Raw genomic sequence first — 23,768 nt, forward strand, 5'->3', positions numbered from 1 at the left:
TTACTCCAATTTTACTTATGACTGAAGTATGTAAAGCAGCTGAAGTAAAATAAGTACCTTTCATAGCTATTTTTTCTGAGAATAATGATGTTCACTATATAGTCAGCCCCTGTTTACCGCAGGGCATCATCTTACCTCTACTGAAGGTAAGATGACGTGAACAGTAGATTTAAGATTGTCTTTTGTAGGGCTGAATAACATCTGTGTTTGGTTAGCTGAAGTCAATAGTATATTAAATTTTGCTGTGGAAAATCAAATAGAAACACTTTCATTCCTCACTATCCTCAGAAACCTGGGATGGGATGTTGTTATTTTTGTGAGTGCTATACCATTTTCAAGAATGACTTTTATGTCACACCTATGTATTATAAATGTTATAGTATTTTTATTCAAATTAATGAAGTTTATATGAGGATCATTCAAGTATACATCGTAATTTATTTACAAAGTTCTATTGATATTAGATAAAATTACAAATAAATTATCTTATTTTTCTACATAGTTTCCTTCAACAGAATTACATATTTTTCCCAGAGAGGTAGCTTCCTGATCCCCTCATCAAAAAAAATGATGGCTGCTCAAACAACCAATTGTGCACATGATCCTCGAATGTGGCATTGTCTTCAAACCATTTCTCTCCTAAAGTTTCTTTCAACAAACCAAACATGTGGAAGTTGAAAAACACACTGGCAAGTCTGGACTGCACGGTGGGTGTTTCCAGTGAATTTTAGCAAGTTTATCTTGAATCTGAGCTGCTATATATAGTTGTGGAGAAGGAGGAGGATGTTGTGAATCTGTTTCTGTGTCATTTGTTGTGATAAGCAGCCCTGACGTTATCCAACAACTGGCAGTAGTATGCTGCATTTGCCGTCCATTGTTCATACGGGAAATCAGTTAGCAGCACACTATTTGTGTCCCAAACACAGTTGCCAGAACTTTTCCAGCTGACTAGAGTTTCATGGCATTGATTGGTGCCCCCTCACTCACACCACAGCTAGTAACTAGTTTGACAAGAACTAGTATGGACTAGTTCTATTGCTTTCTGGGGTTTTGTATAAACCCTTTTTTTGTTGCAGATCACAATACGGTCCAAAAATGCATCTCCTTCCTCAAAGCGATTCAGAAGCCGGTGACAGATGTCTTTCCAGACGTCTTGGAGAAGATGTGGAATCCACCTCGCCAGAACTTTACTGAGTCCAAGAGTGTTTTTAGAAGATTGTATGCATATTCCAACAATTATGCCCATCTCTGATGCAATTATCTCTTGATGTCGCCTTTCACAAGGTCATGAACAGCTTGAAAGTTGTCATAATTGATGCTGATAGATGGACGACATTTGTGGCTTTCATACTCTACTGAATCACAGCCACCTCAATTTATTGGCCCAATAAACACTTGAGTTTTTAACAGGATAGGATCTCTGAACTATGACTGGAATTGAGTCAAAATTTCAGAAGATTTGACACCTTCGAGAAATCAGATTATAATTTCTTGCGCAACGGATAGTGGCACCTCCTACTTTTATATTTTGCTACTGATGTGAGAACGTGACCTATGGACATTGCTGGCTGCTTGATCCCCTCCACACATATCCAATTAACACCCGGAGCACCACATCACATTCATTGCTGTTTCTCTGCGCTGCAAAATTCCGGTTTATATTTGAATGACCCTTGTATCATACCTGTATTGTTAACTGCTTGTACAATATTTATCTCTAGTTCAATAGAAAAATATGAATTTGAATAATTATTTTTCTAGATGGAAAGTGGCAAATTGATTTAAAAGAATGTTTTTTATCCATAGTTTGTCATCTTGCTCATGTAGAGCATTTTGAATTAAAATTTACTTTTTATATTTTTTACAAAATATTTTAAAAGTTTTTTCATCTCTTGACATTGTTGCCTAGAGAACAGCTGAGGCTGAGTAATGCTATCTTAATATAATGTTAATGTAAATTGTATTCTCTTTTAGATTTTGCTAATGTTGTATGATGCTTTTGTGATGAAACTAAATTTTATTTTCAGTTTATGGTATAAATTTGATGTTACAAATTTGTTGACAAAATGTGATAAAGTTGTTGACTAGCATTTTAGTTCATCAATTCAACCAGACAGTGAATTTAATGTAATTCAGTTATTCCTGGTTATATGATTAATTTAACCAGTTTAGCTTGCTTACATGCTTATCAATATATGCTATATTGTACCAGTAATGTAAATAATAATTCATAATTAATAATTTTTAATGATTAACCGAACCAATAAACAGAATTAAACATATTTTTATTCCTTTTGTGACATCTTTTTTTCCAAATTAATAGTTATATAATTTTCAACCAGTTAGTTTATCTTGGAAAAAGAATCAATGGTTTTTTTTTTTTTTAATAAAACCACCTAAAATTTTGAAATTTAAATTCAGTTTTAAAAAGATTCAGCACCTATACAGCATGCCTTCTCAGAACTAGTCCTTGGGTGCATGCCCAGGATCTGGTCAAACCATTAGATTTTGCCGATTTAGGAACAGAAAATGCCTGAGTAGAATCATTACCAAATGTATTAATAATAACATCTATTATTACCATGCAAGACAAATAAGTATGCTCTTAAGCTCAGGTTACTGTTTAAAAAAAAAAATATACATTACAATAATTTTTTGTACTTTATTGTTTTAAAATAGGTAAAATTACATTAAACAATATTTTATTTCTTGTAATAAAAAATAGGTTGATGTTTTATTACATTTTCCCAAGTTTTCGTCATATGGTCTCAATGAAATCTTGATACCATAGTGTTACTTATTAATGCATATAATCATAAGTTATATCAATTTTTTTTATTTACACTGTATTTTTATTTATTTCAATGAATTGATTCTTTGATTTAAATGAAGTCTATTGTAATAAACATTAGTGTAAAAAAATAAAAATCTATTTTTAATAAAATACATTGAGTTTAATTTTAAATTATGTCATCTTTTTAGGTATCTCATACTGAGTTCTGATAAAAATATTTTAGTATTCTTTTTTTAATGTTATAAAATAACTTGGCACCAATGGGAATTGATTATTATGGTGTACTTGGAATTTCAAAACACAGTACTGACTTGGAAATTAAACAAGCGTAAGTGTTTATTTAAATTGGAATCTAATAAAAGTGTATAGAGATTAGTAAAGGTGTAAAAATTATGGATCCTAGCCAGAATTCATTAAATCTATAAGCATTTATTCATATTGTATTTGTAAATAAATAAATAGAATATGAAGTATGGTCCACCAGCTTAATATGAATATTTTACTGAATATTCATACAAGAGTGATAATATATTTATTTGACTTTTTTGTAATACTCATATTTCAGAAACACATTAGATGAAAGTTATTTCTTGCTATGTTTTTTGAATTCAATAGTCATTCTTGTATTTGCGTGAGAAACACTATATAATTACTGACAAATGATTCTAACGTATTAACTAATTTTTTTTTTTTTATTAAATCTTGATGCTTCTATCATCTTTTATTTTAAAGCAGTTTAATTATAAGTAAGTAATCTAAATGATTTGAATTGAAAGATGTACGAGGTCTGTTCAGAAAATAACCAAACATTTTTAATTACGCGCCAACGGAGACATTTAGTGACATGCGGTTGGCAACAGTGTGTTCCGCGTAACCTCTTCTGTAACCAGATGTTCTTGGATTAAACCCACCGGGTTGGTCTAGTGGTTAACGCGTCTTCCCAAATCAGATGATTTGGAAGTTGAGAGTTACAGCGTTCAAGTCCTAGTAAAGCCAGTTATTTTTACACGGATTTGAATATTAGATCGTGGATACCGGTGTTCTTTGGTGGTTGGGTTTCAATTAACCACACATCTCAGGAATGGTCGAACTGAGAATGTACAAGACTACACTTCATTTACACTCATACATATCATCCTCATTCATCCTCTGAAGAATTATCTAAACGGTAGTTACCGGAGGCTAAACAGGAAAAAGAAAGAAAAGATGTTCTTGGATTGCTGAAAACTTGGTTAGCTTTCGTGTATTGTTATTTGAATGCAGTGTGTTTGATTATTAGTAGCGATTTTCGGGAGCAACGATACAACGTAAACTTTTGTGTAAAACTGGGGAAAACTTTCACAGAAACGTTTCAACTTTTGAAACAAACTTACGGTGATGATGCTCTGGATAGAATGCAATGTTACAAAGGTTTTTTATGATACAAATGGACCACGATTTAAAAGTAGTCGTCAGTCAACTTATGACCCTTGACCAGGAAGGCCTTCGACTTGAACTGATGACACCCACCTTCAGAAAATCAACGATCTGGTGCGTGCAAATCGCTGATAACTGTTAGAGAACTTGCAGAAGAGGTTAGCATCTCAATTGGATGACGTTTTGACCGAAAAATGAAACACGTATCGTGTTACATCAAAGTTAGTTCCTCGTTTGATGACCGAACAGCAGAAAGAACATTGAGTGGACATAAGTCGGCAATTTCTTGAACAAGCCAGTGACGATGAAACATTCATGCAAAGGATCATAACTGGATACGAAAGCTACGATATTTACGGCTAGACATTCATAAAGTTCAATCATCACAATGGATTGGCAAAGGATCTCCAGCCCCAAGAAGTGATGCTCTCTGTTTTTTCGATTTTAATGGAGCTAGGCAGTTTGAATTCTTTCTTCAAGGTGAAACAGTGAACCGTGTGTACTATCAAGGCGTTACGCAACGGTAACGTGAAAAATCCGCAAAAAGAGACCAGAGTTGTGGCGTGACAACTCTGTTCCTTCACCACGGCAATGCACCCGTACACTTAGCTTTGTCAATTCATCAGTTTTGTGCCAAAAAACAGATGACTCCTCCCTCGGCTTCCCTACTTTCCAGACTTTGCATCTTGCAATTTTTTCTTATTACCGAAATTAAAATCAGTGATGAAGGATGCCGTTTTGAAACTATTGATGACATTAAAGCAAATTCGTCACGAATCTTAAAGGTCACTTCAGTTGAAGGTATCCAGGACTGTTTAGCAAAGTAGAAACACCGCTGGGAAAAGTGGAGGGGGAAAAGTGTGTGAACAGTGGAGGAGAGTACATTGAAGGGGAAAAGGACTAATAATCTGTTAAATCAATTAAAAAAATAAAGTTCACTTATTCTCTGAACGGACCTCGTACTTTACAGTTGCATCAGTTTGCAGTAATCAGTTTTTTAATTCTATTTTTATTTTCACTGATAAATTGTAAAATTAGTATAAAGAAGTAGTTAAGTTGTACCATTATCTCCTGTGATTAAAAATTTGAACCCCTGATATTCATAAAATCAAGTAATCCATTACCATTATTATTATATTTCAGTATTTTGAAAATTATTGAATTACAATAAGTCTTTTTTTATTTGTAGATATACATAGTAATCTCCCCTTCATCATATCAAACAGGTATGTATTTCGATGCAGGGGATAAAATTGGCAAAGATACTTTCCCTTGAGGGTCTATACTAACCTTATCTAATCTTTAGACAATGCGAATAAAAAATTTAGTTTTAAAATGCAGTTATATGTATAATGATCAGATTATTATTTACTTGCCTTTGACAAACAAATAAGCTTGACTATTTCTATCCTTATAACAAGATATTTTAGACAAATCATACAAGTATTGGAATATATTGTGACTATAGGTATACTTAATATGTTTGGGATGTCTTTGAAACCTAAAAATTCATAGCGTTTAAATCTGAAAAGTGACATGTTTGAGATACTTCAAAATTAATTGATTAGTAATCATCATAATCTGTGTGCTGGCTGGTGGCATCACTTATGCTGCTGCTGCTGGTTGCAACAATTTCTATCCAAACCTTTGTCCCTGTGTAGTTTTTAATCTTCCGTACATCCATTAACTTAATACATCTTTTTGCTCTCTTCATTTTTCTTCTATTGAGAACCTTCCAGTGCAATTGTCAAGATTCTACACCCACTCACCAAATATCCTAATCAGTTTTCTTTTATTTTTTGTTCTGCATAAGTGATCTTTCTTATTTATTTCCATTCATTACTTCTTTATTCCTCACTTTATCGGTCAATTTTTACTTTCCCCATCCTTCTCCATGACATCTCAAAAGCTTCAATCTAATTCAATTCAATTCCTCTTTCCCAAAAGAAACTACCAGCTTCTTTTTAAGTAACACAGAAGATGAATCATATTTCTAGTCATTCATAATATAATGTAGTGGGAACAGAATCAGAGAACTGCAATCTCATTGTTTATGGCTTAATTCTTTTTATCAGTAGGCTCATACGAATATATTTAGGATTTCACAGAAATAAAATAATGTTAGTATGCTTGTAAACTCACAATTTCAACTTTTTCTTTCCCTAGTATTTTCATCTGTTGTAAGTTACTGCTGTATTAATTGGCCTGCAGTTTTTTTTAACAGATTACAAAAACAATTTTGAACTTTATAGTTGTTAAAAATAAAAATAATATGTAATATGTAGATTATTATGTCAGGACTCTGAAATAATTGACTGTTTTATATATTCTTTGATATTAGGTTTGTTACAGTTAGATCAGTTTTTTATGGCATCATTTTAGAATCTTTCTATTAATGAAATATGAGAATATACTTGTATTATAATTATTTATAATAATTAATCTATTTTGATGATACTGAAGGATGAGTGTATGAATTTCAAAGATGAATGTATCTGTTATAAAAATGTTGATATATTGATGTTTATTTTTGTCTTCAGTCACTTGACTGGTTTGATGCAGCTATCCAAGAAATCCTATCTAGCGCTAGTCGTTTCATTTCAGTGTACCCCCTACATCCTTAAAAATTTGTTTTTAAATATTCCAAACGCCTACCTACACAATTTTTTTCTATCTACATGTCCCTCCAGTATTAAAGCGACTATTCCAGGGTGCCTTAATATGCGGCTTGTAAGTCTGTTTCTTCTTTTAACTATATTTCTCAAAATGCTTCTCTCTTCATCAATTTGCCACAGCATCTCTTCATTTTTCATTTTATCCACCCATCTGATTTTTAACATTCTCCTATAGCACCACATTTCAAAAGCTTCTAATCTTTTCTTCTCAGGTGCTCCAATCGTCTCGAGTTTCACTTCCATATAAAGCTACATTCCAAACATATACTTTCAAAAATCTTTTCCTGACGTTTAAATTAATTTTTGATGTAAACAAATTATATTTTTGACTGAAAGCTCATTTCGCCTGTGCTGTACGGCATTTTTTATGATTCCTGTTTTGCCATCTTTAGTAATTCTACTTCCAAAATGAGAATGTTAAAAAGGAAATTCTTAAATCAGCAGAAGCAAACTTAGGCGGAATAAAGAGAACTGGTAGAAAACCTTGGGTTTCAGACGATATATTGCAGCTGATGGATGAACGTAGAAAATATAAGAATGCTAGTGATGAAGAAAGTAAAAGGAACTATCGGCAATTAAGAAATGCTATAAACAAGAAGTGCAAACTGGCGAAAGAAGAGTGGATTAAAGAAAAGTGTTCAGAAGTGGAAAGAGAAATGAACATTGGTAAAATAGACGGAGCATACAGGAAAGTTAAGGAAAATTTTGGGGTACATAAATTAAAATCTAATAATGTGTTAAACGAAGATGGTACACCAATATATAATACGAAAGGTAAAGTTGATAAATGGGTGGAATATACTGAAGAGTTATACAGAGGAAATGAATTAGAAAATGGTGTTATAGAGGAAGAAGAGGAAGTTGAGGTGGATGAAATGGGAGAAACAATACTGAGATCTGAATTTAAGAGAGCATTAAACAATTTAAATGGCAGAAAGGCTCCTGGAATAGAATTACTGTGCAGTGCAGGTGAGGAAGCGATTGATAGATTATACAAACTGGTGTGTAATATTTATGAAAAAGGGGAATTTCCATCAGACTTCAAAAAAAGTGTTATAGTAATGATACCAAAGAAAGCAGGGGCAGATAAATGTGAAGAATACAGAACAATTAGTTTAACTAGTCATGCATCAAAAATCTTAACTAGAATTCTATACAGAAGAATTGAGAGGAGAGTGGAGGAAGTGTTAGGAGAATACCAATTTGGTTTCAGGAAAAGTATAGGGACAAGGGAAGCAATTTTAGGCCTCAGATTAATAGTAGAAGGAAGATTAAAGAAAAACAAACTAACATACTTGGCGTTTATAGACCTAGAAAAGGCATTCAATAACGTAGACTGGAATAAAATGTACAGCATTTTAAAAAAATTAGGGTTCAAATACAGAGATAGAAAAACAATTGTTAACATTTACAGCAACAGTAATAGTTGAAGAACATAAGAAAGGGAGTCTGACAAGAATGTTCCCTATCCCCGTTACTTTTTAATTTTACATAGAACTGGCTGTTAATATGAACAGTACAAGGTGAAAAGATAAAGATGCTACGATTTGCTGATGATATAGTAATTCTAGCCGAGAGTAAAAAGGATTTAGAAGAAACAATGAACGGCACAGATGAAGTCCTACGCAAGAATTATCGCATGAAAATAAACAAGAACAAAACAAAAGTAATGAAATGTAGTAGAAATAACAAAGATGGACCACTGAATGTGAGAATAGGAGGAGAAAAGATTATGGAGGTAGAGGAATTTTGTTATTTGGGAAGTAGAATTACTAAAGGTGGACGAAGCAGGAGCGATATAAAATGTCGAATAGCACAAGCGAAACGAGCCTTCAGTAAGAAATATAATTTGTTTAAATCAAAAATTAATTTAAATGTCAGGAAAAGATTTTTGAAAGTGTATGTTTGGAGTGTCGCTTTATATGGAAGTGAAACTTGGACAATCGGAGTATCCGAGAAGAAAAGATTAGAAGCTTTTGAAATGTGGTGCAATAGGAGAATGTTAAAAATCAGATGGGTAGATAAAGTGACCAATGAAGAGGTATTGCGGCAAATAGATGAAGAAAGAAGCATTTGGCAAAATATAGTTAAAAGAAGAGACAGACTTATAGGCCACATACTAAGGCATCCTGGAATAGTCGCTTTTATATTGGAAGGACAGGTAGAAGGGAAAAATTGTGTATGCAGACCATGTTTGGAATATGTAAAACAAATTGTTAGGGATGTAGGATGTAGAGGATATACTGAAATCAAACGACTAGCACTAGATAGGGAATCTTGGAGAGCTACATCAAACCAGTCAAATGACTGAGGACAAAAAAAAAAACTTCCCAAATAACAAAATTCTTTTACCTCCATAATCTTTTCTCTTCTTATTTTTATATTCAATGATCCATCTACATTATATCTACTACATTACTTTCATTTTGTTCTTGTTTATTTTCATGCATTAGTTCTTGCGTAGAACTTCATTCATGTCATTCATTTTTCCTTCTAAATCCTTTTTACTCTCAGCTAGAATTACTATATCATCAGAAAATCATAGCATCTTTATCTTTTCACCTTGTACTGTTATTTCAGATCTAAATTGTTCTTCAACATCATTAACTGCTAGTTCTATGGAAAGGTTAAAAAGTAACGGGGATAGGGAATATTCTTGTCGGACTCCCTTTCTTATGTTCTTCAATTATTACTGTTGGTGTTTGGTTCCTGTAAATGTTAAACAATTGTTCTTTTACCTCTGTATTTGAACCCTAATTTTTTTAAAATGCTGAACATTTTATTCCTGTCTATATTATCAAATGCCTTTTCCAAGTCTATAAAAGCCAAGTATGTTGGTTTGTTTTTCTTTAATCTTGCTTCTACTGTTAATCTGAGTGCTAAAATTGCTTCCATTGTCTTTATACTTTTCCTCAAACCAAATTGGTCTTCTCCTAACACTTCTTCCAGGCTCCTCTCAGCTCATAGAATTGTAGTTAAGATTTTTTATGCATGAGTAATTAAGCTAATTATTCTGTATTCTTCACATTTATCTGCTCCTGCTTTCTTTGGTATCATGATAGTAACAGTTTTTGAAGTCTGACTTTTTTGTAAAATATTACACACCACTTTGTGTAATCTATCTATCACTTCCTCACCTGCACTGCGCAGTAATTCTGTATGTATCCTGTCTATCCCAGGAGCCTTTCAAATCTTTTAATGCTTTTTAAATTCAGATCTCAGTATTGTACCTCACTTTCATTCTCTTTGACTTCCTCTTTTTCATCTATAACACCAGTTTCTAATTCATTTCCTCCGTATAACTCCACAGTATATCCACCCACCTATCAACCTTTTATTTCGTATTATAAATCAGTGTACCATCTTTGTTTAACACATTAGATTTTAATTTATGTACCACAAAATTTTCCTTAACTTTCCTGTATGCTCTGTCTATTTTACCTATGATCATTTCTCTTTCCACTTCTGAACACTTTTCTTTAATCCACTCTTCTTTCACTAATTTGCACTTCCTGTTTATAGTATTTCTAAATTGTCGATAGTTCCTTTTATCTTCTTTATCACTAGCATTCTTATACTTTATACGTTCATCCATCAGCTCCAATATATTATTTGATATCCAAGGTTTTCTACCAGTTCTCTTTGTTCCGCCTAAGTTCATTTCTGCTGATTTAAGAATTTCCTTTTTAACATTCTCCCATTCTTTTTCTATATTTTCTACCTTACTTTTTTTACTCAGACCTCTTGTGATGTCCTTAAAAATCTTCTTTACCTCCTCTTCCTCAAGCTTCTCAAAATTCCACCGATTCATCTGACACCTTTTCTTCAGGTTTTAAATCCCAATCTACATTTCATTATCACTAAATTATGGTTGCTATCAATGTCTGCTCCAGGATAAAAAAAAGCTTTGCAGTCGACGAATTGATTTCTAAATCTTTGTTTACCATGATATAATCTATCTGATACCTTGCCGTAATACCTGGCTTTTTCCATATGTATGTATTATGATTTTTAAACTGGGTTTTTGCAATTATTAAATTACACTTTTTGCAGAACTCAGAGTCGGTCACCTCTTTCATTCTTTTAATCCAGCCCATATTCACCCACAATATTTCCTGCTCTGCCTTTTCTAATGCTTACATTCCAATTTCCAACTATAATTAAATTTTCATCCCCTTTTAAGTGTTTAATTGTTTCATCAAATTATTCGTTTACACAATCTACCTCATCATCATCATGGGCACTTGTAGTCATATAGAGGTTAACAATCATTGTTGATTTAGGTTCTGTTTTTATCCTTACTACAATGATTCTATCGCTAAGGTTTTTAAAATAGACTATTTTTTCCCTATCTTTTTGTTCATTACAAAACTTACTCCTGCCTGCCCTTTATTTGAAGCTGAGTTAATTATTCTAAAATTACCTGACCAAAAGCCGTTTTCTTCTTACTATCAAACCTCGCTAATTCCTACTACATATACATTTAACTTATCCATTTCCCTCTTTAACTTTTCTAACCTACCCACCTTTTTTAGACTTCTAAAATTCCATGCTCTGACTCGTAGAATGTTATTTTTTTAATTTTCTGGTGATCCCTTCCTTAGTAGTTCCCACCTGGAGAATATTAATGTAATGAAATTAAATAGTCTAGCTGTAGAGACAAACTGTGTGGAAAATAGACATTTGCTCTTTAATGATTTCCATTACATATTTTGAAATTTTAATACAGTACATACAACATATTTTTCAGTTTAAAAAATTCTTAAGAGTAGTTGCAATTAAAACCCTGAAACTCACTGGTGAAAGGATTAATTCATTTGTAAGCTTTGCAGATTCTAATTTATGTTAGTGGCAGAATGGATGCAGAAGATTATTGTAAGAGTATACTTTTTAAGATTTGTTTCTAATTTTTAAACTTTACCCATGTTTTGCATTTTTTCTCTAATTTACAGTTTCCGACGATTAGCAATACAATACAATCCAGAAAGACAGAAGAATGAGTTACTACTAGAACCTTTTGAACTTATTACTGAAGCATATGATGTATTAAGTCAACCTAAATTAAAAGCACTTTATGATCAATTTGGTGAAGAGGGACTTAAAAAAGGCATACCTACAAAGGAGAAATTTTACCCCCCTTATATTTATCATGGAAATCCATTAAGAACATTCAAGTAAGGTGATTCCATTATTATTGTATTAATTTGTTAATGTTTCAGCAGGTTAAGTGTTTTAAGTACTTAGTTTATTTACTAATGAATATTGAGACTTGTATCTATCAATTTTATGAAACATTTTGAAATTTTGGTTAAGAAACAGAAAGGGCTGACTGAAAAGATAGTATGTATATATATATATATATATATATATATACAATTGAATGAATGATATATATATCATTCATTCAATTTTTTTTGTAGAATAATAAAAAACATGACTCCCTGTTTAAATAACTAGAATTGTGTTTCCAGATCCTTTTAAACTTATCAACTACTACTTCTGCAGGATACTCGAATTATGGGGACATCAACAAAGATGATGTTTAGCCCGGAGAAGACCACAGTGATGGTACTCAAAGCCCATTTGGTTGTGAGGCGGTAAGTCCACGTGTCAGTGTGTCAGGCCAACGTATTAGATATGTTCAGGTTCAAAAGAACTTTGGGGTGTTTCTTGATGAGAAATTGCAGTTTAAGAAGCACCTTCAATATGGTCGCAGGGAAGGCCTGTAATACCTTCTTGGAATTCGACGTGTGGTCAAACCTGATTGGTGTCTTAATTTTAAGACCATGAGTATCTTGTGTAAGGGCGTCTGCGAGGTAATTATACTATACCTGGCGCCTGTTTGGGCGAATAGGCTAAAATTAAAAATCTATCGGGATATTTTGTTATGGACTCAACGCCTTAATTGTGTACAATTTCACAATTGCAGGCGTGAAACTGTTAGACTTGATTGCGTCTGAGAGGCAATAGCGTTATGTTGCTAAGAAGTCAGAAGAATTGACTTTGGAGAAAATAAAGGCAATAGAACAGCATAGTGTTGCCCAGTTGCAGGTCAGATGGGATGAGACAGAGTGTGTGGGTGTTATACACATGATCCTTTCCCTAATGTTGTTGATTTGCGGGATGCCTCTTGGTACACATGAGCAAGTATATGACGCAATTTCTTTCAGGGCATGGTGCTTTTTGGGGCAGACTACAGAAATTCAACTTGGCAGACACTGTGTATCCGCAATGTGGAGTATTGGACAATGGTTATCATGTAATATATGAATGTGCTAGGTATGACTTATGTGCACAGAGACCATTTGTCGGCTTGATATTATCGGGTCGACACTCTATCTCCGTGTTAATTGGAAAAGCTGAACCGAATGGATGATCGTAGAAAGTTATATCATATATTTGGCGAAAGAAAAGATCACTGAAGGCATGTTATGTTCTGCTTGGACTTTCCTTCTTTGTGTTTATGTTTGGTTTTATTGTTACTTTGTTTTATGGTTTGCTAAACTGTTGCTGTTTTTGTTATAGATTTGTTTGTTTTACATTAGTTATGTTTTATGTTATTGTTGTTACATTATTTATTGTTATTGATATGTTTTGTTAGTGTTTTTGTGTTGCATTTTATTTGTTGCGTGTCGAACTCATTTTTACCTTTTGGGTAGAAAGAGTTCAGTTCCTTCGTTCTTAGAAAGTCATTCAGTCTTGTTGGAGACTTGGCTAGATGTGTTTTGTTTGGAGTTTATGTTAGTTAATAATATACCAATTGCAATATCACTTGTGGCGTTTGCATCAGTAGCATCCTGGCTGAAGCTAGACTGAAAGATGTCATTGCTGAGGTACTGAAGATGACCTCTGATAAAGCCCATAAGGGCTTTATGGGGTGGCATGGTGAATGAAACCGTCACATGGAGGGTGTCTTCCCGTATGGGGTCAGGATGGCCTGCATAAGTTAACACAACTAACAAGAAAAATAGCTTGGAGTTTGCTCAGTGGCCAAAAGGGAAAAATGATATTCTGTTTAGCATTATTTTCAGGTGGGGCCTATTTACATATTGATGGGATTGTTAACAAACAAAATATCCACTTTTGGATGACAGCAGCACCAAACATTGTGCTTGATAAACTACATAGGCCTAAAGTAAGTAGCTTTTTTTAGTCATGGTTGATAGGGCCAATGATTTTTGATGATACAGTTAATTATCAACGCTATTTGGATATGAAGGAATGATTTTGTACACAAACTGCTTGCAACTGAGTTGCCTATAGATACTCAGTGGTTTACGCAAGATGGTAAACCCCTCACACCGTAAATGCTGTGTTGGATTTTTTAAATTCAGCTTTTGATAATTGCATAATATCAAATCATTATCCAGGCTGCTACGATGGAGGTTTCTTTTGGCTAACTTTCAGCTTGGAGTTAAATTCTTGTGACCTTTTTTTATGGGGACATTTAAAAGAGAAACTTTTCCATTAAGAATTAAAAATCTTACAAAAATGCATGCGTGGATAGTTCAATTGTGTGAAGAAATTCAAGAGGACTTGGGTCGCTAAGTCATTACAACCAGGTACACTTGCCTTTTAGAGTTTGTTATGCTTAACGGCAGCCATATTGAACATATCATGAAGTAAAAGAACTTTCCACAAACACTGTATTTAATGTGTAAAGTTGTAATCATTTTAAATTTAAAAATAATGTAATTCAAAATTCAATTGTTTCAACTTATTGTGCGCCACTCTGTATAAAAAATAACCAAATTTTTAAACACAAATTTGAAAATTTCAGTAGAGTAGAAAAATTTAAATATCTAGGGAAATAATCTAGAAAAACTAGATGGTAGTTTTTCCAGAGCTGGAAAAATGAAATTAGCATTTCAGTTGATGGAAAGGATATTTACACAGAAAAAGTCTGTAAAAACTAAAATTAGACATTACAATACAGTTTTCAAGTCAGAATGCCTTTACACAATATTTATCATGAATGAGAAAAGGAGAAATAGAGGAATTGGAAAAGAAAGAAAAGTAAATTCTGAGGTCTTCAGATCCAATAAAGAAGAATATTATAGAAAAAGAAGTAACAAAGAAATCTATTTCGAAAATGAAAAGCTGTTGGACACAATTACAAAAAGAAGAATAGTATGCTGTAGGGATGTCTGTTTTCATGAAAACAGATTAATTAAGAAAATATTTGAACATTTCAGCTCTAATACAAAAAAAAATGTAAAAAAAAAAATAAATAAAAGAAGTAAAATAGACAAAAAATTACCTTTAAGAAGAAATATGTTATAAAAAAAAAACGTTCAGAAGAAAGATTAAGAAATTTAAGGGTTTCCAGGAGGTAAAAAAGGAAAGGCCAAAAATACCTGATCAGAAGAAAAAAAGAAACAATTTAGCAGAATAATGAAAGAATATTGGAAGAGGAAAAAAGAAGAGAAGAAAAAATCACAGAGTTATTTCTCAAGATCCAAATTGGCACACAAGTAGAAAAATTCTCTATATGATGGAAAGAAATAAAATTAAAAAATATATTGCATCTCTGAAAAAGAACTCCAGGGTTTTGCATAGCATAAACTTTGCCAGATGTAGATTATATTTTAAATCATTCGATAGTATTTTTTTAATACTCAGTAGCATAATCTTGAAGCAACAACAAATAAATTTTAGTTTCAACATTCTCCAGTTAGCAGCTGCATTAGACAGTTATAGAAGCCTTTCTGTTATGATCCCTGGCTTCACTACCATGGTATCACCACAAGAGAAAGCACAGTGTATGTACTGGTTCACAGAAACAAAATCGGTGACTATTGCACAAAGAAATTATATGTGAGTATCATGGAAATCCTGTGAGTGATAAAAGCTTACATAAGTGGTGTGAATAGTTTTTGGAAATTGGAAGCATTTTGAAAGAACACAGGTAAGCCTAAAACAAGTGTTGAAAATGCAGAAAGAATTCAACTGTTGTTTTAACTAAATCCAAAATGTTTAGTTCATAGTGTAAGTTGTCAACTAAACATTCCTAAAAATACTGTATATGATATTCATAAGCAATTGAAACTTCGTGCTTGTAAACTGCAGCTATTCCATGAAATTAAACCTGATTATAAGCCACAAAGAATTCAATTTGCAATGATCATGATAGCCTTCATTTCTGCTGATGAAAACTACCTGTAGCATTTTATTTTCTGATGAAGCAACATTTCATGTTCATGGAGTTGTGAATTGCCATAATTACTGAGTGTGGGGCTCAGAAAATCCACATGAATCTATGCAATTTTTTCTACAACTGTCCAAAAGTGAATATCGAGTGTGGTATCAAGCATAAAACTTATGGGTCATTTTTTTTTTCAAGTGCATATGTATTTCTGCAGATTGAAAGTAAGAAGTCGTGAGCTAGACTCAAGTCAGAATGGTCGCCATTTGTGTGCTCCAGGAGTAATAGTTTTTTGTGATTGTAATTTGTGTTTTCGTGTGTTCTTGTGTGATGATTAGTAAAATATAGTTAGTTGAGTGTGCAGGTGCAAACATGTGAACCGTTCATAGGGAGTAACATATCATTAACTTAGAAATTTTTTCTAAGTTTTTGAACTTATATAGGGAAACCTTGTGTTTCTCCCTATATCTTCGCTTAGGGGCCACCTAGCCTCAAACCCTTTTGGATCTATCCGACCCCGGATGAAAATGCTGAATGACGGGAAGGCGGCTCAGGGGAGCGTCCTCTGAGACTCCGTGGGGGCGGAGGTTTTGCTGGGGGAGCCAGCAGAGACCACGAGCGAGACCTTCGTCCTGGTGGTGGACACAGAGGCTCCGGAGGTAGAACTCGCCCGCCACATAGTGGAGGGCTTGGCAAGAATAGAGGGCGTCGCTGGGGTAACAGTGTGTAGCGTAACTGGAAAGGCGGCGAACTGTGTGCGGAGGCGCCAGGTGTACTTGGCCAGAAGAAATGGGCTGACGAGAACCGTCTATGCGACCAGAGAAGAGGTGGGCCGCAGGAAGGCGGTAGCAAAGTCGTTGACGCCGACAAAGACTGTGGTAGTCCAGAAGGAAGGGCTGACGTTCGCTCAGCTGCTCGGAGAAGTGAAGGCGGGGACCGGCGAGGAGCTGGCGGTCGCCGAGGTAGAGGAGATGGCCTGGAGATTAGGATCTCCAACAAGGCGGGAGAGGCTAAGGCCCTCTCCGAGAGCATACAGGGGCGTCTCCAGGGGGTGAGGATTACCCCGGGAGGAAGAGGAGAGAGGCCCACGGCGGTCAATGTGAAGGGGCTTGACTGCAAAGTGACAAAAGAGGAGTTACTCCAGGCAGTCAAGGCCGCGTTGCCCATGGAGGACCATTGGGCAACGAGAGTATCGTCATTGAGACCGGTATATGGGCAGGCCCAGAACGCCACAGTGGTCCTCGCTAGGAGAGCAGCTGAGGCACTCGTAGCCACAGGCAGGATACGCGTCGGGTGGCAGTCGTGCCGGGTGCTCCTATGGGAGGAAGAACCACGATGCTATAGGTGTGGGGAGCAGGGGCACAGGGCGGCTGCGTGCAAGGGGCCGGACAGATCCAAGTCCTGCTTCAACTGCGGAGGTGCGGGCCACTTGAGGAGGGACTGCAGGGAGCAGCCAGAAAGGCCATGGCTCTGGAGATCGCCGGTGCAGAGGAGCGTCCAGCACGAAATGAGGCTGCTCTACCTCAACGTGAACAGGAGCGGTTTGGTCCATGACCTACTGTGGGAAGCTGCCTCGAGGAACGGAGCGGACTTCGCCCTGGTGGCGGAGCCGAATCGACGGGTGGTCAAGGACAACGGATGGTTGATCGACGGAAGACAGGATGTCGCATTGATGGACCTCGCGGGAAGGTTTGCAGTCTCCAGACAACACCAAGGAGACGGGTTCGTTAGGGCTAGGGTGGGGGAGATGTACGTCTACTGCTGCTATATCTCCCCCAACTCCACGTGGGAGGGCTACGTGGAGTTCCTTAGTGAACTCGGCGACGATATAAGAAGGGTTGGGGTTCCCACCCTGGTTGTGGGGGACTTAAATGCGAAGAATGCTGAAGTTGGAGGAGATGTGACGGACGAGCGAGGAGAGGAGTTAGTGGGTCTAACCGCCTCGCTCGGGCTGGTCAGCCTAAATGACGACACCCCCACCTTCTGGAGGGGGGTTAGAGGTTCGGTCCTTGACCACGTGTACATCACGGACACGGCGGTTCGGCGCGTGATCGACTGGAAGGTCATGGAGGAGGAACTGGGCAGTGACCACAGAGGTATATGGATTGAACTGGGTGGCCCGCGACCAGCGGAGAGACAAGCGGCATTCGTTGTCGGCGACAGACATCTGCCGGGGCTCCGGCGGCGGCTGGCCGGCTGCTTCGCCGAAGAATACCCAAGTACTCCGGAGGAGCTGTCGGAGGCTGTACAACAAGCCTGTGAAGACGAGCTCGTAGTCGGCTGGGGCCCGGGACGAAGAGTGTACTGGTGGACCACGGCGATCGGAGAAATGAGGGCTAATGTTCAACGACTTCGGCGTCGTCTCAACAGGAGTAGAGCTAGGAGAGAGGGACGACGTCGAGGAGCTGGTGCGTGACCTAAAGGCGGAAAGGAATCGCATGAAAAGGGAGATCAGGAAGGAGAAGAGCGAGTCGTGGAGGAGACTTCTCGACGAGCTGCAGGAGGACCCTTGGGGGCAAGCCTACAAGCTTGTCACCAAGAGGTTGGGAAGGAGGCTGCCGGTCATCGCCGGGGACATGATCGGTGGAATAGTCGACTCGCTTTTCCCCAGTCTACCGGAGGTGGAGTGGAGAGTGGCGCCGATGGACGACGTCAGAAGGATCTCCCTTCCAGAACTCCAGGGAGCCGCTGCGAGGATTAACACCAAAAAGAGCCCGGGCCAGGACGGGGTGCCGGGGCGGTGGCTTGGATGGTCGTGGAGGCGTTCCCGCTGTTGGTGCTGGAGTGTATGAACAGTGCCTTCGTGCGGGGCGTCTTCCCGGCGTGCTGGAGGGTCGCGCGGTTGGTCCTGTTGACAAAGCCGGGCCGTGCTCTGGGCGATCCGGGAGAATTCAGGCCAGTGTGCTTGCTTAGCACACTGGGCAAGGTCTACGAGCGGATCATCGAGGGACGGCTGACGGCGGAAGTGGAGGCGGGTGGTGGACTATCACCCACCAATACGGATTTCGACGAGGTAGGTCTACGGTCCACGCAGTACGCGAGGTTATGAGGTTTGTCGACAACGCTGCCGGCGGGACTTGGAGGACACGAAGGATACCGGCCCTAGTGTTACTCGACGTGCGAAACGCATTCAACAGTCTGCCCTGGGAGGCCATTGGGCAGGCATTGGAGGAGAGGGGTATCTCCGGTCAGCTCCAGCACATCTTGAGGGAGTATCTGCACGACCGGAGAGTGCACGCGGATACTGATGCCGGACAACGGACATTCCATATGCAAGCAGGGGTGCCTCAGGGATCAGTATTGGGGCCCCTGCTATGGAATATTACATATGACGGAGTGCTGCGGCAGCAGTATCCTGAGGGGGTGGAAGTCATCGGCTTTGCAGGTGACCTGGCCCTGCTAGTAGAAGGTTCGACGGAGCGAGAGGTCGAAAGAAGAGGCAGCAAGGCGCTGCAAGATGTCCATCGCTGGATGGTTAACCATGGGCTGTCGATAGCCCCAGAAAAGTCAGAGGCCGTCATCTTCGCTGGAAGGCGGCCTCTGGGAGACATACGGTTGGCTATCGACGGCACAGATATAGAGTGCCAAGGGCTAAATACCTTGGGGTCTGGGTGGACGGGAATCGTTCATTCGGGCCCCATGTCGTCGAAACAATAACGAAAGGCGAACGCCTACTGGCGGCGATCTCTCGCCTCATGGCCAATACAGCAGGGCCAACGGAGAAGAAGAGGAAGGTCATCGCAACGACGGTGACTTCCGTGATGCTCTACGCGGCCCCTGCGTGGAGCAGGGTGGTGTCGGTCCAGAAATACCGGAGGAAGCTTGAATCGGTTCATAGGAGACTGCTCCTGCGCACGTCCTGTGCGTACAGGGCGGTCTTCTACGACGCGATCTGTGTCGTTGCGGGGTCCCCGCCTATCGACCTCATGGTGGAAGAACGGTGCATGAGGTTCGGCGGGATCTCGAAGGAAGAGGCGAGGGCGCAGATCCTGGACCGGTGGCATGCGAGATGGGCGGTGAGCCAGGTGGGCCAATGGACCAGACGTCTGATCCCGGACGTGAGGGCTTGGGTGGGGAGGCGACATGGAGAAGTGGATTACTTCCTCACCCAGCTGCTCACGGGCCATGGCGATTTCGGCAGTTACCTGCACAGGTTTAAGCGCAGAAGATCGGCGAGGTGCAGGTACTGTGACAAAGTGGACACGGTCGAACACACCTGGTTCGACTGTGTCCGGTGGGACGCTGCGAGGAGAACGGTGGCGGCGTTCGCACCCGACGATGTGATCAGGCGTATGGTCAGGTCCCAGGAGGAGTGGCAGGAGATGGCGAACCTGGCTCATCAAATTCTGAATACAAAGGCCAAGGATGAGCCCGCGAGATTGCGTGCACGCCTCTAACGAGTGGATGCGGATTAAATGTTGGTGTCGGCGGACGTCGAATGTTTTTTGTATGATTTGTTAGGATAGGTTAGGATTAATTATGGTAGGATAAGTATTGTTTTTTCTCAATTTCTGTGGAGGTGGAAGGTCTTGCGTACTAAGGCCTAACTGGTAGTTGCAGTGATTTATGATGGTTTTAAGGTTCTGGTACGGGCATGAACGAAGAGGGGTCGGATCAGACGATGGAATTGTTAGGATTAGTTGTTAAATGAGAAGGTTATGGTTTTTATATTATTGTGTATTGGGACGAGGTTTGTATTAAATAGTCGTTCCTAGTCCGGGGATGAGTGAGAGTGGCCGGACCAGGGAAGGTACTTTCTGGTTTCCGGATGGCGGTAGTGTCAGCCCACTGACACGGGCATATAAAAAAAAGAGATAAATGGTGTTTAGGTTAGTAAATTTTTGCATTTTAATTTGGTGATAATATTGTTGGAAAATGTATATGCACTACTGTGTTCTGGTCCGGGCATGATCGAAGAGTGGTCGGACCAGTCGATGGAATTGTTAGGTTAGTTGTATGAAAGGCTACGTGTTGAATGGAAGAAGGTTGTGGTTAATATATTATGGTGTTATTTATATTGTATGTACGTTATATTGTGTTTTGGGATGCAGTGTGGTGATAAATAGATGTTCCTGGTCCGCCCACTCATGCCCGGACCAGGGAAGGTACATTCGGGCTTCCGGATGACGGAAGTGTCAGCCCACTGACACGGGCAAAAAAAGAGCCTCAAAAAACTCTGGAGGCAGCCTTATTGCCTAGGGTGTTCTGGCTCCAGATAATGGGGTCGGGGCTCCCCGATGATGGCATTAAGGACCCTCAGGTGTGAGAGAAATGCGAGGGGGCAGCGGTGCGTGGAAGGCGTGCCGGCTGCAAGTAGGATAGGGACGGGGAGGGTAGCCCCATAGCAGAGGAGTGGGTTGGCCGTCTGGAAGAAGTGGTTGGCCCACTCTGATGAGGCTTTGGGGACCCCGGCGGGAGATCCTCCGGTAGGAGGCAGATAGGGTGGGCAGAGACTGCTGCCACGACACTGCAAGGTGACTATGCTATGTCCTAACGGGCGGAGGCTGGTTGCCTTGGGGTGTTTAATAAGAAAAAAAAAAAAAAGATTGAAAGTAAGAAGAAACTAATTTTGTAACAGGATGGAGCCCCTGCACATCTTGCAGATGTGTGGACTATGTTCAACAACAGATCCCCAGAAAGCTGGATGGGCAGAGAAGCTCCCACTGCTTATCCACCGTGAAGTCCAGATTGGATCCTGATGTATTTTTTCTTTTGGAGCTACATACAAATAAAAGATATTATATACCAAGAAAAATCCAGTCACTTAACCACCTGCGCCAAAGAGAAATAATAGCCATGAAAGTGATTCCTGCTGAGTAGTGAAGGGCGGGGGGGGCAAGAAGTGATTCTTGTTCACCAGAGCATGGAATGAAGTGGATTATGGGGTTTGTTGTCTGCATTTGTAAATTGTGGATATGCTGAATTACATTAAGAGGTAAAAAAACTTTAGATTTTGTATTTTCATGTAGTAAAACACAAATCTTTGTAATTCTAACTGTATTAAGGTAAATTTAATTTAAAACCATGGAGATCTTTTAAGATATCCAGTATTGGAATAAAAACATCTCTGCCTGACATGAATAATTAATTAGAGAAAATACAAGTTTATTACTTGCTTTATTTTAACTCATAATGTTTTTCAACTTTTTTTATGTTGTCCTCAAATCTTTTATCCTTAATTTAATATACTTCACTTATTATGCTATCCTTATAGACTTAAAATATTTTGATTTAAAGTGGTTAAGCAAAACTACTTGAAATCTGCCATGATAGTAGATTTTCCACAGTAGGTATGTTGCTTCTAGCAGAACAAATCATTGATGGATTAGAATTTATGAAGGGGATTTTAGTAAAAGGATATAACTATTATTTTAAAAATTGTACTCTAACTTTTTACTGATTTTCATAATCCTACTAATTTACCCTTTGATGAAGAGATCATAGATTCTTCAGGCAAGTATATATAATCAGTCACAAACTTCAAAAAAAAAAATTAACAGGTTTTAAAACTGCCTAATTATTTTTGCCATGCTAGATTAAAACTATTTAAATCTAGTGATGTCACGACTGTTTTAATTTAACATGAAATGAATATTGACTTTTTTTTAATTGGCACCGTTTTTGATTTTGATAATTTACATCATGACTACCATTGCCTGATGAATCAATGATGATTGTGAAAGCACTCATGAGGAGTGTAAAAATAGTACAAATTTTAAAACCATGATTTCTTTGTATTGCTGGAATTTCTTGAAAAAATTATAATTATTGGTACAAATTTACAGCGTTCGTCTTTCTTTTTCCTGTTTAAGCTCTGGGAATTACCATTCAGGTATTACTTCAGAGGATGATATGTGTGAGTGTAAATGAAGTGTAGTCTTGTACAGTCTCAGTTCGACCATTCCTGAGATGTGTGGTTAATTGAAACCCAACCACCAAAGAAAACTGGTATCCATGATCTAGTATTCAAATCCATATAAAAGTAACTGCCTTTACTAGGAACAAATTTACAGCTAAATTAACATAAATCCACTTAAATCAACATTTTTACTAATTAATACTGTATGTTCTTTTCTTCTCATTAATAAACTGCAAAAACATTCATATTAGATTGTTTGTGAAGTATACACAGTAGTGTAGTTTTTTGTTGTCCCACATTTCATAAAAATTGTGGAGTTGAGAAACTGTCATTAGAACTAAAAAGTTTTACAACTGAGAGTATATGAAACTCCAAGTAGAACTGAAAAAATTGAGTCAGTCTTCTTTTAAATAAAATATTTTTCAAAAAACTCTTATTTTGTGTAGACATTGGTCATTTTATTTGTTCTTGCAAGAAAAATTTATATCCCTTATATTTTTGGAATTAATAATAGTTCACAGTTGCCTACAACTTGGGTTACTATATGATGGTTTGTATTATTTGTTGTAGTGAGAAATCTGATATACTCATATAGGAAATCCATGATTATCTTTAAAATAAAGATAATTTTTATCGCTGCTATAATTGTTAAAAAGTGTGGAGATAGAAAAAATTTGTTATAATGTACATGACTGATAGCACACATAAGGAACTTTTTATTTTAGTAACAGCTTCTTTTTTTTCAGTTGGATATTATTTTCTTCCTTGTATTGTAACAGGTAGTTAAAAATGTATCTTTTATTGAAAATAAAAATATGTTACTATAATCGCTGTCATTTATACACAAATTCTACAATATTGTAAATTGATAGGCAATAT

The 23,768-nt window shown here is 37.7% G+C and overlaps 1 protein-coding gene across 1 annotated transcript in view; it reads left to right on the forward strand.

Annotated features, from left to right (window-relative positions):
* Nucleotides 1-3,050: 3,050 nt before the first annotated feature.
* Nucleotides 3,051-23,768, forward strand: part of LOC142321166 (dnaJ homolog subfamily B member 13-like) — a 43,788-nt gene continuing 23,070 nt past the window's right edge. The window contains exons 1-2 of the mRNA XM_075359161.1: nt 3,051-3,122; nt 11,838-12,059. Coding sequence (XP_075215276.1) covers nt 3,055-3,122; nt 11,838-12,059 — 290 coding nt within the window. The 5' untranslated portion in view covers nt 3,051-3,054. The remainder of the gene's footprint in view (nt 3,123-11,837; nt 12,060-23,768) is intronic.

Source organism: Lycorma delicatula, chromosome 3 (assembly GCF_047948215.1).
Source record: "Lycorma delicatula isolate Av1 chromosome 3, ASM4794821v1, whole genome shotgun sequence".
NCBI classification, from domain to species: domain Eukaryota; kingdom Metazoa; phylum Arthropoda; class Insecta; order Hemiptera; family Fulgoridae; genus Lycorma; species Lycorma delicatula.